General features: G+C 57.8%; 1 protein-coding gene across 4 annotated transcripts in view; it reads left to right on the top strand.

The window, feature by feature from the left end:
* The window catches only part of FBLN2 (fibulin 2), an 88,798-nt gene that overhangs the window by 25,499 nt on the left and 47,363 nt on the right, over window positions 1-15,936 (top strand). For all 4 annotated transcript variants that reach the window (XM_045052006.1, XM_045052005.1, XM_045052004.1 and 1 more), the window contains exon 2: window positions 2,392-3,732. In XM_045052006.1, coding sequence (XP_044907941.1) covers window positions 2,451-3,732 — 1,282 coding nt within the window. In that variant the 5' untranslated portion in view covers window positions 2,392-2,450. The remainder of the gene's footprint in view (window positions 1-2,391; window positions 3,733-15,936) is intronic.

The following is a 15,936-nucleotide window of genomic DNA, read 5'->3' as shown; positions in this document are numbered from 1 at the left end:
TAGTCTTGGTCTGCGAAGATTTCCTTCCTTAAATGACACTGTTGACAGTGGACTCAAGGGCCGCTTTGGGGCCTTTGTGCCCCACCATCTTCAGGTAGAGGGCCATCCCCCTGGTCAGTGGGGATCACAGGCCCCGGGTCTTCCCATGGCCCATTCCTAGTCGCACGTTACGGAGCCACCCGCCTTCTGAGATGGCTTCTCAGCTCGGGTCGGGGGTGGGGATGTCTGTCTGTGTCTTTGCCATCTTTTGGGCTTTCCTTGGGCTTCTCAAACTTGGCATGGCTCAAACTGGGCTGCATCCCCCCCCCCCCCCAACCAGGCCCTCCTTTGACAGCTTTCTCTGCCTCAGGAAGCCACAGCTCCATCCTTCCAGGGGCTCAGACCAAAACCCAGCCTCCTCTCCTGTCACACCCCATCCAGTCCATCAGCAAATCTTGTCAGTTCTACCTTCTCAGTAATTCCCCTTTCCATCATCCTCTCCGGCTTCCCCTCCCTTGCCACCCTGGCTATCTCATGCCCTCTGCCTGGTCTCCCTGCTCCTGTCTAGCTCCCCTGTTCTCAACACAGCAGCCAGGTGAATTCCTTTAAGTAAAGAGTCCCATCACCTGGTTCCAGACTCCAATCCAAGGCTTCCAGAAGCACTGCCTGATCTGACTGTTGTTCCCACACTCATCCTTGCTCATTTGCCGAGCTGTGGTGGCCCTCTGCTGTTCCTCATCTCCCCCCTGCTGGTCCTGACGCGGGCCCTTTGCGCTTGCTATTTGGCCAGCCGACATACAGATATGCCTTTACCCCCAGAGAGATTCACATGGCCGTCTCCTTTGATTCATGCCTCAGCTGAAATGGCACTTCCTTGGAAAAGCCTTGCCTGACCACCCCTGTTAAAATAGGCTTTCCCACAGCCCAGTGACTTCCTGTCACCTTTCCTTGCTTTCTGTCATTCATGTCTCCATTGTGCTTCTTGCTGCCGGGCATTCAGTAATCTGCCAACTGCTGTGGGTTTATTGCCTGCCTCCCCACACCAGAGTGTCTGCACGGGCAGAACGGCCATGAAGCCGTCTTATGAAGCCATAACCCAGGACCAGTTCTGGTTGACTGGCCGGCAGAGGCAGACCTTCTTGTCCTGCCGTGCTGGGTGCTGCTGAGTTGCTGTCACTGTCCCCCTGACCCTTGAACTCCAGTCCCGTCCGCCCGCTCTGCCTGGGCGCAGCCAGGAGGCAGGCAGCACGAGGCTGCGTCTTCTAGAAACAGTGGTGGCTCTGCTCTCTGCTTCCTCTCTCCTCCCATCAGAAACTTCTAAGAAGTTATTATTATATATTTTTAGGTTTGCAATGACAAACACTTAAAATACTAGAGATGTCACTTTATTGTGTATTTCTTCCCCTTCCTGTTTTTAGAAAGCTAGCCTGTTTTAGCAAAGTGACTGCAAACAATAGCTTAGGTCGCTGCGGTGGGTGGAGAAGGAGCCCATGTCTGGGAGTGAGGGCAGGGTCAGGGCGGTTCCCACCCGGATGGCAGATCTGCCCTTGCCGGAGCAGGGAAGCGTCGACAGGGCTTGGGGCCACAGCGTGTTGGGGTCAGCTGCTCTCAGGTCACAAGCCTTTGCAGAGAAAGGGCTGAGTGGAGTTGTGGAGGGCGGGGAGCGTGACGGGCATATCCTAGGGCAGGTGGGAGGTGAGGCTGGAGGTGGGGGAGGGCCAGGGAAATGAGGAGAAGAGGGCAGAGGGTAGAGAGCTGTTCTGGGGGCGAGTGGACAGGTCTTGTGGGGGTGCGTGGTGTGAAGGACAGAATTTTCGGGGATAATTCTGGGAATGGTGGTGACATTTGCTGAGGCAGCTGAGGACATTGGCAGGAACCTCTCCTGTGGCTAAGCTTGTAGTCCAAGGAGGTCTATTGGGGGGTGTTCCTGAGCCCTGGGGTCTGAGGGCTACAGTCGGGGTGGGGTGGCTCGGCTGGCTGCGGGGGGGGGGGGGGGGGCTTGTTCCTGCTCAGCGTCTGTCTGACCACATCCTCTGGCTGGCAGCCCGAGCCGCTGGGTGGATGGCTGCAGAACAGAAATCTTTTGGGTGGTCGTGTGTGTGTGTGTGTGTGTGTGTGTGTGTGTGTGTGTGTGTGACTGTGGGCAGGAGGCTCCCTCTCAGGAGACATATATCAGAAGGCAGGTGAGGGCCGGGGTGGTCAGCGGCCCTGAGTTGGGGCCGTGTTGGCGACGGGACGTCAGCACCTGTGGCGCCTGAGCGACTGTGGATGCCCCCGTCTGTGCGTCTGAGCAGTCGCAACTGGGAGCGTGTGCGTGGGTGTGCCGTGTTCCAGGGGCGCACACGCCTGAGTGAAGGTGGCCGAGGCTCCGTCCACCTGTGTGCTGACGGGTGTTCCTTCTGCTCCCCCCAGGGCCTCGCAGGAGAGGACGCAGTTCATCCTGAGGCGGCATCTGGACTGGCCGTGGGACCATGGCGCTGCTCTGGGAGCCCGCAGGAGCTTGGCTGGCCCTGGCCGTGGCCCTGGCCCTGGGCCCGAGCGCCGGCACGGCGGCCCCGAGGCAGGACTGCACGGGTGTCGAGTGCCCGCCGCTGGAGAACTGCATCGAGGAGGCCCTGGAGCCGGGCGCCTGCTGTGCTACCTGTGTGCAGCGGGGCTGTGCCTGTGAAGGCTACCAGTACTACGACTGCCTGCAGGGGGGCTTTGTGCGTGGCCGGGTGCCTGCCGGCCAGTCCTACTTCGTGGACTTCGGCAGCACCGAGTGCACCTGTCCGCCTGGTGGTGGCAAGATCAGCTGCCAGTTCATGCTGTGCCCGGAGCTGCCCCCCAACTGCATCGAGGCCGTGCTGGTGGCCGACAGTTGCCCGCAGTGCGGCCAGGTGGGCTGCATCCACGGCGGTCGCAAGTATGCTGCTGGCCACACGGTCCACCTCCCTCCCTGCCGGGCCTGCCACTGTCCCGACAGCGGGGGTGAGCTCATCTGCTACCAGCTCCCCGGTTGCCATGGAGGTGCCGCTGCCACCGGGAACTTCTCGGATGCTGAGGAGGGTGACCCCGAGAGGCACTACGAGGACCCCTACAGCTATGACCAGGAGGTGGCCGAGGCGGAAGCTGCAGCAGCCCTGGCGGGAGAGCTCCAGGCGGGCCCAGGGGGCCCAGCCGCTCTGGGAGGTGGCAGTCAGCCGTCCTCCGCCATCCAGGCCACCCCCTGGCCGGCCGCCCTCCCTAGGCCCACGGCGGCTGCTGCCCTGGGTCCCCCGGCCCCCGTGCAAGCCAAAGCCAGGAGAGTGATGGAGGACAGCCACGGGGCAGGGCAGGGGCAGACAGAGGAGCTGACCTTCAGGGAGCAGCCAGCCGCAGGTGGCCCCGGGGAGCTGGATGGCCGGCCCACTGAAGGCCCAGCTGGGCCTGGTCTCCCTGCCCAGGAGGACAAGGCAGAGGCTAGGGCAGGGCCTGAAGAGAACCTCATCCCGGAAGCCCAGGTCACTCCCCGCGGGGCCGGGCAAGAGGGAGCCGGGCCCATTCCGGTGTCAAGCACGGCCAGCGTCCCCCCGATGCAGTCCACACCGAGCTCTCCCGAGGGCACGACGAAGCCCAGTACCCACACCATCCTGACGACATCTCCTCGTGAGGCAGCCTGGGTCCCACCTACCCAGGAAGCGCCCAGGCAGCCGCCGGTGCTGCTCCATTCTCGGCCAGAGGAGGACACGGATCCCAACTCTGTCCATTCTGTCCCCAGAGGTAACCCTGAAGGTAAGACTCTCTTCTAGTTCCTCCAGGAGCACTCAGCCCAGGGATGGGCAGCCTTAGGGCCCCTTCGGTGCCCCAGGTCCCTGCACATTTGCCTGGGGCAGGGGAAGCTGAGTCTGTGGGGCCAGGCTAGAGGCAGCCAGCCCAGCCCCCACACTACAGGGCCGGGGACTCTAACATGATGGAGCTTTCTCCCTGGCTTTGCTCCTGGGGGTGGGGTGGGTAGGTAGGGGTGAGGTCCCCATTGCGGTAGGCGTTGGGCTGCCTCTAGGGCTGTGCTTGAGGGCTTCTTAGGCATACCTTATCAGGGCTGGAGGGTCCCTGAGGAGGGTTCTAGCTCAGGGACAGGCGGTGCCCAGTGGGGTCCACAGGTGCCCTGGCAGGAAATGGGGAGTTTTGCAGACACAGCTAATTGCTCACATCCTCCCTGACAGTAGCCTCTGGGCAGGGCTGTGTTCTCCGTCCCGCGGTGGCAGCAGAAGGATTGTGGCCTCTTGGGGCCCCTTGTGAGAACCCGGTTCCAGGTCGCCATCCCTTTTGGCCAGGGGTCCTGTCTACACACCTGTCATTCTCGTCCCTGCTCTGCTCAGCACTCTGCTCTAGCTCCCACCTACTCAGAGTAGAAGCTAGAACTCACTCTCGGGCCACAGGCTTGGCACAGTCTGGAGTGTGACCTCCTGGACCACCTCTCCGTCACCCTTGTCTTGGTCTCTTCTGGCTGCTCTTAACAGAAATGCTACAGACTAGGGGGCTTAAACAACAAGTATTTGTTTCTCACGGTTCTGGAGGCTGGGAAGGCCGAGATCAAGGTGCCGGCAGACCTGGTGTCTGGTGAGAGCCTGCTTCCCGGTTTGCAGCTGGCTGTCTGCTCGTTATGTCCTTGCCTGGCCGATGAGGGTATATCTCACCTGAGATACACGAGAGAAGGCGTGCGTTTTCTTGCATCTCTTAGAAAGGCACTAATCCCATCCTGAGGGCTCTACCCTCATGGCCTAATTATGTCCCCAGGGATCCATCTCCATATACCATCTCCATTAGGGTTTTAACATATGAATTTGTGGCTGGGGCTTAAACACTCAGTGCCTATGGGTCTCTCCCCCTCACCCACTCTGCACTGGCTTCCTACCCCCTGTCAGGTAACTTCTAGCCCCAGGGCCTTTGCACTTGCTCTCCCCTCTTGAAATGTTCTCCCAGGTGTCCATCTGGCTCATTCCTTCCTTCTTGTAAGCTCTCTTTGCAAGGTCACCTCCCCGGAGAGGCCTTCTCTGACCAGTTAAAAGAGCACCCCACCTTTCTCTTACCCTGCTTGAATTTCTCCTAGAAATACCTGGCATTATAGTATATAGTTTCTTTAATGTTGTCTCCCCTAGTGGAATGTTAGTACCACGAGTGAAGGGACCGCATCTGTCATCTCCTCTGCTATGCCTGAGGGCCTCCAGCAGGGCCTGCAACACCGTTGGTGCTTTGTAAACATAAGGTGAATGAAAGGGAATGGGTGGGGCCTTTCTGGCCACCCCCTGTCACCCTCTCTCACCCTAGCTCCCCTTCCATCCCACAAGCACCTTATACTGACACATTCCCTCTCTTCCACCCATTTGCTCACACTGTTCCCAGCCAGCTCAGGCAGCACCTCCTCCAGGAAGCTTTTCCCTGAATCTTTATGCCTTGTCTGATCCCCTCACCACCACCCTTCCCTGGCTCCCTGGCTCACCTCTGAGGGTACCCTAGGCGGGTGTCTGATGGTCTAGAGATCCCTCCCCATAGCTGAGAGTCTGCGTCTCGTTCAATCCCTATTGTGTTCTGTGTAAATGTTCCTTATAAGCCTTCTTGAGGCATCCGCTGTGAACAGGCCCTGGTGGGCCCTGGGGAGGCAGAAATGGACCGCTATGGCCCATGTCCGTAGGCTGGGGGCTGTGAGGGAGGGATGCCTGGGTGGTGTCTGGGAAGGTTTCTTGGAGCGGGGGGCACGAGGGGGCCTCCCTCTCGCTCTCCCCCTGTCTCTCTTCCTCTCGAGCGAGAGGGAGAGGGAGAGAGAGAGAGGAGAGGGATCTGGGATTTCTGCAGCATTCCCGGACGCCCACCCTGCTGCCCACAGCTCTCAAGTCCTGCGGCTCTGGTCGGACATAGACTGTGCACAGCTTGTGCCTCTGCGGCGAGGGGGTGACGCCGCAGGCTTCCCCTCGCCTGCAGTCAGTCTCCCCAGCCAGATGGCTCTCCTTCCAGCCGGGTCATGGCGAGTGGGGCGCAGAACTTACCCTTGCCGAGCACCTCCCGGGTGCCAGGCCCCGTTGCCGTGGCTGGATCCTTCCCACACGCCGGGGAGGCGGGCTCTTCTTGAGCACCGAGCGCGTGCGGGTCAGAGAGGAGTGGCTCCAGGTCCCACAGGGGGAGTTGGTGGGCCAGACCCAGCAGTGGGCTTCAGGGGGGCTCCTCCTCACCCAGCCCTGAGCCTGCAGGATGTGGGGAGCCTGTGTGGGGTGGGGTGGGGTGGGGGCTGTAATGAAGTACATGTGTAGCCGGGGAGAGCTTGCAGGCCTGGCTGGAGCATGGTACATGCAGTGTGTTTGGGTTGTAGCCTCCGCCCCCACCCCTGCCTCTTGCTCCAGAGGCCTCTCTGTGGTTCTGGGCCTTTGGAATCTTGGAGACTTTCTTTGTTCTGAGGAGCCCTAGTTTTTTTTGTTTTTGTTTTTTTTGTTTTTCTCTGCCCTGAGCTTTCTCAGATGGATTTTGGGGTGTGGCCTTTGAGGAGGGCTGCTTGGGGGCAGGGGCCCCTGATTGGGTGTCCCTTATCCCATCTGAGGGCTGTCCTGGCAGAGGGCCCAGCACATGGAAAGCCCAGAGAGAGTCATCAGGGCATGGACAGGCGGCTGCACTTTTTGGTGTGCAAGAAAAGGAAGGTGTGGGACGCTGGGAGCTGGGGGAGCTTGGCCCTGGCCAGATAAACAAGGACCGGCCTGCCTCCCACCACCCCATCCGTCTTTCCTCCTCGTCTCACCCAGTGTTCCCACCGTCACCCACCAATCCATGCACTCTGCTCCACTACCTGTACAACTTAGGCAGGCGGCTCGCCGTTTCCGGTCTCGTTTTCTCCATCTGTAAGCAGGAAAGTCCCTGCTTCATGGGGATGTCTTGAGGTTTCAGGGAGCTGATGCGTGCCCAGTGCTCAGCATGGAGCTCAGCGCTTGCTGAGTAGTTAAAACTGTTAGCCGTGGTTCTTCCCCCTCTCTTCTCCAATCTACAGATGTTTTGGGAGCACGCTGTCTGTGCCAGGGGTGTGCCAGCGAACAAGGCTGGCACAGCCTCTTCCCTTCCGAGGTCTGATGGCGGAGATGGGTATTAAATGGATAAGCACACACACAGATTTCTTCGTGGCCGCAACTGAGGACACACAGCTCATGGGTGGGGGTCAGGTGCCCGACTGAGCATCCTTTGGGAAGTGGGGACGTCAGAGGCCCCTGGCTGCTGCTGTCGGGGGAGAGGACTGGGGCATCCCAAGTGACGGAGGGGCCTTCAGTGGGGAGAAGCTGGGGAGGTAGCTTTGCCCTGCTCACCAGTGGGGCTGGCTGAGAGGCAGGCCGTGGGGCCGGAAATGACCCCCAGCCATGTTGCCATGGCAGCCCTGGGGCCAGGAGAAGGAGGTTTCCAGCCATTGCCCCAGGCCCTGCTGGGGTGGGGGTCTCGTCTTTGAGGCGGAGCCGTGCCAGGGATCCCGGCTGCCTCTGAGCATGTCCAGATGTGGTCTAATGGAAGCCACATGCCCGGCTCTCTGGGCCGGGGAGAAGGGGTCTGATGTCTGTTGTCACTCAGGGGGCTTTGTGAGAGTGCCTTCCCCTTCTGCCACTGGGCTGGCATGATGGAGGGAGCCAGGGACTTCTCCCCACTGCCCTTCTGGGCCCCAAGGGGCAGGGTGGCCCTCAGGAAGTCGGAGTTTCCCCCTCCTGGGAAAAGGCTCCAGCCAAACCCCTGTGGGCCCCCAGACCACGTGGCAGGAAAGGGGCCCCTTACTCAGGACCCTCATGTAACCAGATTCTGCAGGGCAGGCATCCTTGGATGCTTTGACATTCCGGTTAACAGAGAAACTGTAAACTCAAATGACTGTATTAATTGCACACTCCTTGTAGTGTTTGTGACTTGTGCCAGCACCGTCGTGAGAACTCTGTGATAATTAACCCCTTTAATACTCACTGCCGCCCCCTTAGGTCACAGCAGAGGCATCAGGCAGCTCGTCTGCGGACACACATGCAGGGAATGTTGGATCCAGGGTTCCCTTGCGTTTCTTCTTGTCTTCATCCCTGTCATTTCTGAGTGCCTGGTGTGTCTGTCCATGGGCTGTGGCAGATGCTGAATGGACAGTGTAGAACAAAACCCAGCACCATCCTTGCTCCTGGGGAGCTTACGGGTTAGTGGGGGAGATGACCCAGTGACATTCTGAGCCATGACTAGGGCTGAGGAAGGAGGTGGGTGTGCTCTGTGAGTCTGTCTCGGGGATCTGACTTCTCCTGGGGATCAGGGAAGGCTTCCTGGGGGAAGTAATATTTGAGCACGAGGGCTTGTTGAGTGGCCAGTAGGTGGCAAGCAGAGAGAAGAGAGTGCTTCAAGCTGAGGATGTAGCACGTGCAAAGGCCCTGTAGCTGGAGGGAGTGAAATCGATGGAAAGGAGGCTGTGTGGCTGGGATGAAGCTGGGGAGGGGTAGGGGACCGTGATGGTGTTGATCCTCAGGATGAAGATTTGGGTCTTTGTCCCAAGAGCAGTGGGGAGCCATTGAAGGTGTAAGGCAGGAGGTGGTATGATCTTATTTGTGCAGCGCAGCACTCCCTCTGGGTGCTGGAAGGAGGGACACAGGACAATCACTGGGCCTTCCCTATGTCTGTGGGTTTCCAGTCGCCCCCTCCTACCTCCTGCCCAGAATCACCAGGCCGTGACTCTAGGAAAGGGACTTGCCTAGACTCTTCCTGTTCCCCAGAGGATCCTCACAGACCCTCCCCTCTCTTCTCGTCTTGGCCTGCGGGAGATTTAAATTTGTGTGGGGCCTGAGGGAACCTGGTTGGGATTCTGACCCCTGAGCCCAGTTCGCATGCAACAGAATTACCTCCTGCAAGAGCTCCAGGCTCCTGGAGCAGGCTGGGGACGGAGTCGCCCTGTGGGGGCTGTGACCCTACTCAGCAGCAGAGCCCAGCCAGGAGAGCTCACAAGAGGTCCCGGCCAGCCCTTCCTGTCCTCACTCCAAATCACAGGGCCTTGAAATGGGGTATCTGACTGCCAGGGCCGTGTGGGGCCTACCGCGAGCGACAGGATGGGCAGACAAGGGTCCCGCCCCCCTCCCCCCCCCCAGACCCTGCACGTCCACCATCAGTCCTCAGTCTGAAGCCCACCACTGACTTGTGTGATCTGGGGTCTGGGACATCTGGGACGTCACCCCCTCTGAGCCCCACTTTCCTTGTTGACAGAATGGCACGGTTGCACGGGCCCGAGGCTGTGGTGAGGACGAAGGCGTTATGAGCAAGGCCTGCGTGGAGTGAGGACGTGGGCCGGTGTTGCCCACGCGTCTCCCTGCTGTGCTGTCAAAATGGCGCACGCCCCTCCCCTCGGTCTGCCCGTTACCTTCTTTCTGCAGAGCACTTGTGTAAGCAGTGGAATTTTGTTGGGAATAGGTTGAAATGGGAAGGTTTCATGTAAATTTCAGCTCTTGGGCTTTCCTTGAACATTGGCAGCTGTGGGCACACCAGGCCTGTGTGCCCCAGGCGGGCTGTCGGGGGAGCTGGGAGGGGGCTGCCCGCCCTGCAGACTGGGTGCGCGCTCTGTGCTTGGCTGGACCAGCGCTGCCCGGTTCCACCCCCAGCCTGGCCCTGGTTGGCAGTGGGGTCGGGTCCTGTGCTGGGGGCACCTGTGAGAGCAGAGACTTTCTTCCCGTGGTCTGTGTGGCCATTCTGTTTCATGGAAGAGAAACTGGCATCCTGAGAGGGGATGGGGGCTTTTCTGGAGGTGTCGGTAGAGCTGGGCAGGGGGCTGCAGTCTCCCAGTGTGGGGGGTGGGTGGGTTCCTGGCTCCCACGGGGCACCTGGAGACACAGTGGGTCTGAGTGGCCTTAGCTGGGCCCTCCCTGTATTTGCCTGTCCCACAGCATATAGCACTTAGAGGAAATGGGTGCATTTCGTGGCCACTCCCCATAGTTAGGGTCACAGGCCAAGGCTAGGCCTGTAGTGGGTTTCTTTGTTTTAATTTTTAAAACTATGTTCCTTCCTTCCCTCCCTCCCTTCCTCCCTCCCTCCCTCCCTCCCTCCCTCCCTCCCTCCATCCCTCTCTCCTTTCCTTTCTTTCTTTCCTTCCTTCCTCCCTCCCTCCCTCCCTCCCTCCATCCCTCTCTCCTTTCCTTTCTTTCTTTCCTTCCTTCCTCCCTCCCTCCCTCTCTCCCTCCCTCCCTTTCTCCTTTCCTTTTTCTTTATTCCTTCCTTCCTTCCTTCCTTCCTTCCTTCCTTCCTTCCTTCCTTCCTTCCCTCCTTCCTTCCTTCTTTCCATCTTTCTTTCTTTCTTTCTTTCTTTCTTTCTTTCTTTCTTTCTTTCTTTCTTTCTTTCTTTCTTTCTTTCTTTCTTTCTTTCTTTCTTGCCTTCTTTGTTTCAGAACAGCTTTATTGAGATATAATCATGCACCATAAAGTCCCCTCTTTAAGAGTGTACAATTCAGTAGTTTTTATCAGAGTCGTGCAGACATCATCAGACTCCACTTTTAGAGCATTTTCATCACTCCCAAAAGAAACCCCACACCCAGTAGCAGCCCCTTCTCGTTTCCTCCTTCTCTCAGCCCCCCGCAACCACCAAGCTACTTTCCGTCTGTGGATTCGCATATTCTGGACATTCCTGGATGCAGAATCATACAATATGTGGTCTTCGGGGGACTGTCTTCTGTCACTTAGCATAATTCTTTCAAGGTTCATCCGTATTGCAGCAAGCGTGGTACTTTGTTCCTTTTTGTGACTGAATAACATTCCGTGGTGTGGATTAGTGTGTTTTTCATCCATTCATCCCCTGACAGACACTGTGTTTCCACCTCTCAGCTATTAGGGGCACACTGCTGCTATCGATGCCCATGTACATACTTCTGGTTCTCTCGGTAGAATTGCTGGGTCATGTGGTGACGGCATGTTTACTCATCAAATGAACCGCCAGACCGCTCTCCACGGCAGCCCCACCATTTTACATTCCCGCCAACAATGCGTGAGGGTTCCAACTTCTCCGCATCCTCGCCAACACTTGTTATTGTCTGTCCTTTTGAGTACAGTCATCCCACCCGCTGGGAATGGTACCTGCAGTTTTGATTTGCAGTGTTTCTGATGCCTGATGATGTTGACCATCTTTTCATGAGCTCACTTTAGAAAATTCTAGAAAACACAGAACACACAGCACACATTCCATTAGCCACTGAAGTGATGGCGTCACCACAATGTCATGTTGTCTCTGGAAAGCTCTGCTGTATACTCGTGGGACAAAGAGCATGAAGAAGGCAAGTGATGTAGTGTTGTTATGAAAATAATGCTGCCTCAGGGATCCCTGGGAAGGCCTTGGGAGCCCTCCAGGGCCTGGGACCACACTTGAGAACCACTGGTCAGTATGCAAACACTAACATGTCATGCGCACCGTTCTGCCCTGTGCTTTTTTGCCATTAACAACACATCTTGGAGTTCTTCCTTGTCAGTATGTGGAGAGTTCCCTTACCAGCCAGTGTTCCAGCTTCACTTTCCAGTCCCTCCTGATGGATGTTCAGCTTGTTTCCAGCAGTTTGCCATTGAAAAGCAACACTCTAGCAGTTCCCCGGGTGGCTCTGTCGCTTAGGTATCTGACTCTTGATTTTGGCTCAGGTCATGATCTCACGGTTCATGAGATGGAACCCCAAGTCGGGCTCTGTGCTGACGGTGTGGAGCCTGCTTGGGATTCTCTCTCTGTCTCTCTCTCTCTCTCTCTCTCTCTCTCTGTCAAAAAAAAAAGGCAATGCTCTAGTGAATATCTTTATGCTATGCCATGGTGTGGAGTGCTGGGTCATTGTGCATTTCTTTACATATTTTAGATATTTTTTGTAACCTTATTGAAATATAATCAATAGAACCTATCAGAAGCACACAGCGCATTAATATGTCTTCACAAATGAACACGCCCATGTGACAGGCACTCAGATCATAAAGCATCATGCAACAAGCCAGGTCACCCCCTCAGTGCACGTCCCGGGGACCCGCCGCCCTGACTTCTAACAGCAGATGTGAATTTTCTGCTCTCCAGACTTTTATAAATGGGACCATATAGTCTGTTTTCTGTTGCGTCTGGCTCCTGTTGGCTCAGCACAGCCTTTCCGGGGTTCCCCGGGTTACGTGTGCTCTAGCTGGTCCTTCTGACTGCTGAGGGGTGCTCCGCTGTATGTGTGGACCCCAGTCCCGTTGTTCATTGTCCTGTCAAGGGGTGTTGGGGCTGTTTCAAGTCTGACCATTAGGAAGAGTATTGCCCTGTAATTGCTTGAGCCAGTCTTTTCGTGACTGCTCGCACACACCCCTTTTGGGAGGTGCTGGCTCCCGTGTGCTCCTGTTTAGAAAACACAGGATGCGTACTTAACAACCTTGGTAGATGTCGGCTCAACCTCCTTTGAAAAGGGTGCCACGTTTTGCTCATACCTGTAATACAGGAGAATGTGTTTTCCCGTTTCTTTATTCCACAAATAGTTACCGAGTGCCTCCTGCGTGGCTTCGGGTGCTGGGGACACAGCACAGTGATCAGAATATGGGTGGACCTCCCATCCCCCTCACAGAGCTCCCACTTCGTGGCGGGCTTGGAGGGGGACACACAGTCACAGGAGTATGGAAGATCTGTGTTAGATGGTGCAAGGCGCTAAGGAGAAAATGAAGCAGGTGCTCTAAAATATTCTCAACTTGGCCAGCCTGGGAGGTGGAAGATGGCATGTGGGGTGGGGTGGATTTAGTGTACATGTGGGTTTTGTGCTCCCCCACCCCTCCCGCCTTGGCCTAGGGCTCCTCGGCAAGTCTGGCCAACCCCGTGTGGGGGTGCCAGCTGCTCTTTCTGCCCCTCTCAGCACACCAGCACCAGCCCTTCCTTCGGTGGACATACCTTAGTCGCGGTATGAACGATCTATCGCCATAGTAGTGTGAGGGGCAACCAACCGCACAATCAACGTTCATTTTTGCTCCCAAGTCCACGGGGCTGCCAGGAGTGGCTGATGTCAGCTGGGCTCACGCTTGTGAGGGTCTGTGGTCGGCTGGCAGCTCCGTGGGGACTGGCTGGTCTGGGACGGCCTCCGCCTGGGTGTCCCGTCTCCGCTCTCTGCACTCTGTCCCCTTCAAGCGGGTTAACCCTGGCTTGTTCTCGCCCCGGAAACAGGGCTCCGGGAGAAAGACCAGAAGCAGGCAAGGATTCTTGGGCCTAGGTTCAGAACTAGCAGACCTGTTTCATTTGCCACGTTTTGTTGCCAGCTGGTCATGAGGCCAGCCCAGGTTCAAGGGCTGTGAGGTCATGTTGTGCAGGGTGTGCATAAAGGAAGGGAGGAGAATTGGGGCTTTCAGTGCAGTGAATCTACCCCGGGCGCTGCCCAGGGTGCCCCATGTACCTCATTTCACTTAGTCCCAAACGACTTTACAGTGAGTCCCTTCCCACAACGGGGGAAACGTTTGTGTGGCCCGTGGCCCAGCAGCAAGTGGCGGACCCAGGTCTGAACCCGGGTTCGTCAGTGCTTAAGGCATGTCTGGATTTCCTGCTTGCCTCCTTAGGTAGGCCTGGTACAAAGCTCCCCGGGTTTGAGCTGGCTCTGCCCCTCACTAGACTGTGCAACCTTAGGCAAATTGCGTTATTGCCCGGGCCTCGGTTTTCTCATCTGTAAAATGGGCTTTCCTGACGGCTGCCTCCTGTAGGAGGCTGTGTTTTCAGTTGGCAGAAGGCTGGTGTTGGGCTGGGGTCTGTTGCATAGGAGGGCTCTATTCACAGCTGGTGTCCTGTGTGCTGATTCCAGCCCCAGGGTCTCTGTCAGGAGGACAACAGCTTTTGTGCTCTGGGCTGCTTCCTGTTTATCTACTGAACCTGAGACAGCAGATGCGGCTGTCCTGAGGCTGAACCAAGCCCTTTGGCCTCCTGTACCCTGAGCCTCCCAGAATCCTGGGTGCCTTGCTGAACTGGAGCTGAGGAGTCTGTGTTCAGGGCTTCCCCGAGGGCGGTGTCAGTATCTTCTGCCTGCCAGCATCTCCTCCAAGCCCCCGCTAGGGTTTTTTGTGGCCTCTGGGTCCTTTGTCCTGCAGCATCTGGGGCTTTGAGGGGGAGGCCTCTGCAGACTGAGGTCAGCATCGTGTGGGCTGGAGTTCTCCTGGGCCCTCCTTGTCCACTCCGGGAGTCTCCATACTGGGAAAATGGGCTTGGGGCCCGTCGTATCAGAGATGAGCCAGCTTGGTCCTCAGAGGGTGAATCTTTGGGTGTGAATCCTGCCTCTGCCGCTGTGGCTGTGTGACCTCAGGCAGTTGACTCTCCCTCTCTGGGCCTCAGTTTCTGCATCCGCAAGATGGGGGAGCCATCTTACTGGCCCAGGATTACTGAGAGGAGTAGGAGAGGGGATGTCAGCCCCCACGGGGCAGCTGCTTAGGACTGAGTTGCCGTCTTTCCCGGGTCAGAGGGCCCCTGCTCTCTGGGGGTGGGCGTGCGGGTGCCGACTTGTGTTTTTGTTTACGTGAACAGATGTGTGTGTCTTTTCTGGTGGCCGGCAGCTGTTCCCGCTGGTGAAAAAGCAACGAGGCCAGGCCTAGTGGGGTTGGGTGGGGGGCGTTCACTCCCTGCTCCCCACCCCTGCGCTGTCACTCCAGCTGCCTCCAGATGTGCAGGGCTCCTCCCCGGCTGTTCCCTCCCCACCCTGCACTTCTGTTTCAGCACCTGCCAACTGAGTCAGCGAACGCCCCGTCCCTGAGGTCTTTACTTCAGTGGCTCAGCCTGACGGTGAGGCCGACAGCCCAGAGATGGGGAGGGGCTGCTCTCCGTGAGTCTCCACCATCACAGGTTGGCCTGTGTGTGGGAGCCTTCGTTCCACGGCTGCTGCCGTGCTGGTCACGGGATGTGTACCGGGGTGCTAAGCCTCGTGACGCCCCTGTCACGAGAGGTGGGGTAACTGAGGTGTAGAGAGGTTAGGCGGTTGTCCACGGCCACTGAGGGCAATGAAGCAGACGTTTGCCACCACGGACTCTCAGCCCTTTGCCCTGACTGCCTCCTCGGGTTTGCCTAGTTGCCCGGCACGAGTATGTAGTTCTCGTCAGCAGACCGGGGCTCCAGGACTGCCCTGTGTCACAGGCCTGCAAGGGCCACACAGGGTCCAAGCGGTGTGTGTGCCCTTGGCCCTCGGAACCCTTCCTGGGATAGAGTTTGGGATTCCGGGGTTCTCTGGGATCCATGTCGGGGAGGGTGGAAGAGGCTGTGGAACACAGTCTGGCTGCAGGGAGCCACCTGCCTGGGTAGGGTGGGGTGGGGTGGGGGAGAGTGAGAGAACCTGTCTTGTTGAGCCCGCAGCCTCCACCCTCTTGTCTGTCCCACTCACTCGCTCAGCATGTTTATGGGCCACGCGCTCTGAGCCGGGGATCCAGTGGGAACCGAAAAGGAGAACACCCCCAGCCCCACCCTGGGGTGCACGTACCTGCTATAATGAGCAGACCTTTGGAGGCACAGGATGGGGAAGCAAAGCCAGATGCTTGAGGTGAGGCAGCTGGAAGGCAACCGTGGGACCAGGAAGGCTCTCCAGCTCCGATTGTTGCCCTGGGGCAGGGGAGGTCCAGCGTGGCCCCTAAGTTTGGGTTGTCCAAAAGAAGCCAGGGACCTGGAATTTTATATGAAGGCTCCCAATTTGTAAATGTTGCCAACGAATTCACATACGTTAAAGCCCCGGTGAAGCATGCAGTGGTCCGGTTTGCCACAATTTAGACCCACAGAGCACCACCTTCCCTACCCCTTCCCACCCCTAATTACACAGCTAGGACACAGAGGCCGGAGGTGGATGAGGGGTGGCCAAAGACTCTCCGTGAGTTCAGGGGATGGGCCCCGAAATCCCGACTCCCAGCCCAGCGTGCTTTCCTCCCAGGCCTCCCTGCCCGGCAGAGTCAAAGCCCAGGAAACCAGTGACACACTCGAAGGGGCACTGGAGAGAGTGAAGAGGCCACATGCACAGTGAGGGTGGGCTTAGGGGACCA

Source organism: Felis catus, chromosome A2, assembly GCF_018350175.1.
Source record: "Felis catus isolate Fca126 chromosome A2, F.catus_Fca126_mat1.0, whole genome shotgun sequence".
NCBI classification, from domain to species: Eukaryota; Metazoa; Chordata; class Mammalia; order Carnivora; family Felidae; genus Felis; species Felis catus.
This window is presented reverse-complemented; position numbering and strand designations above follow the sequence as displayed.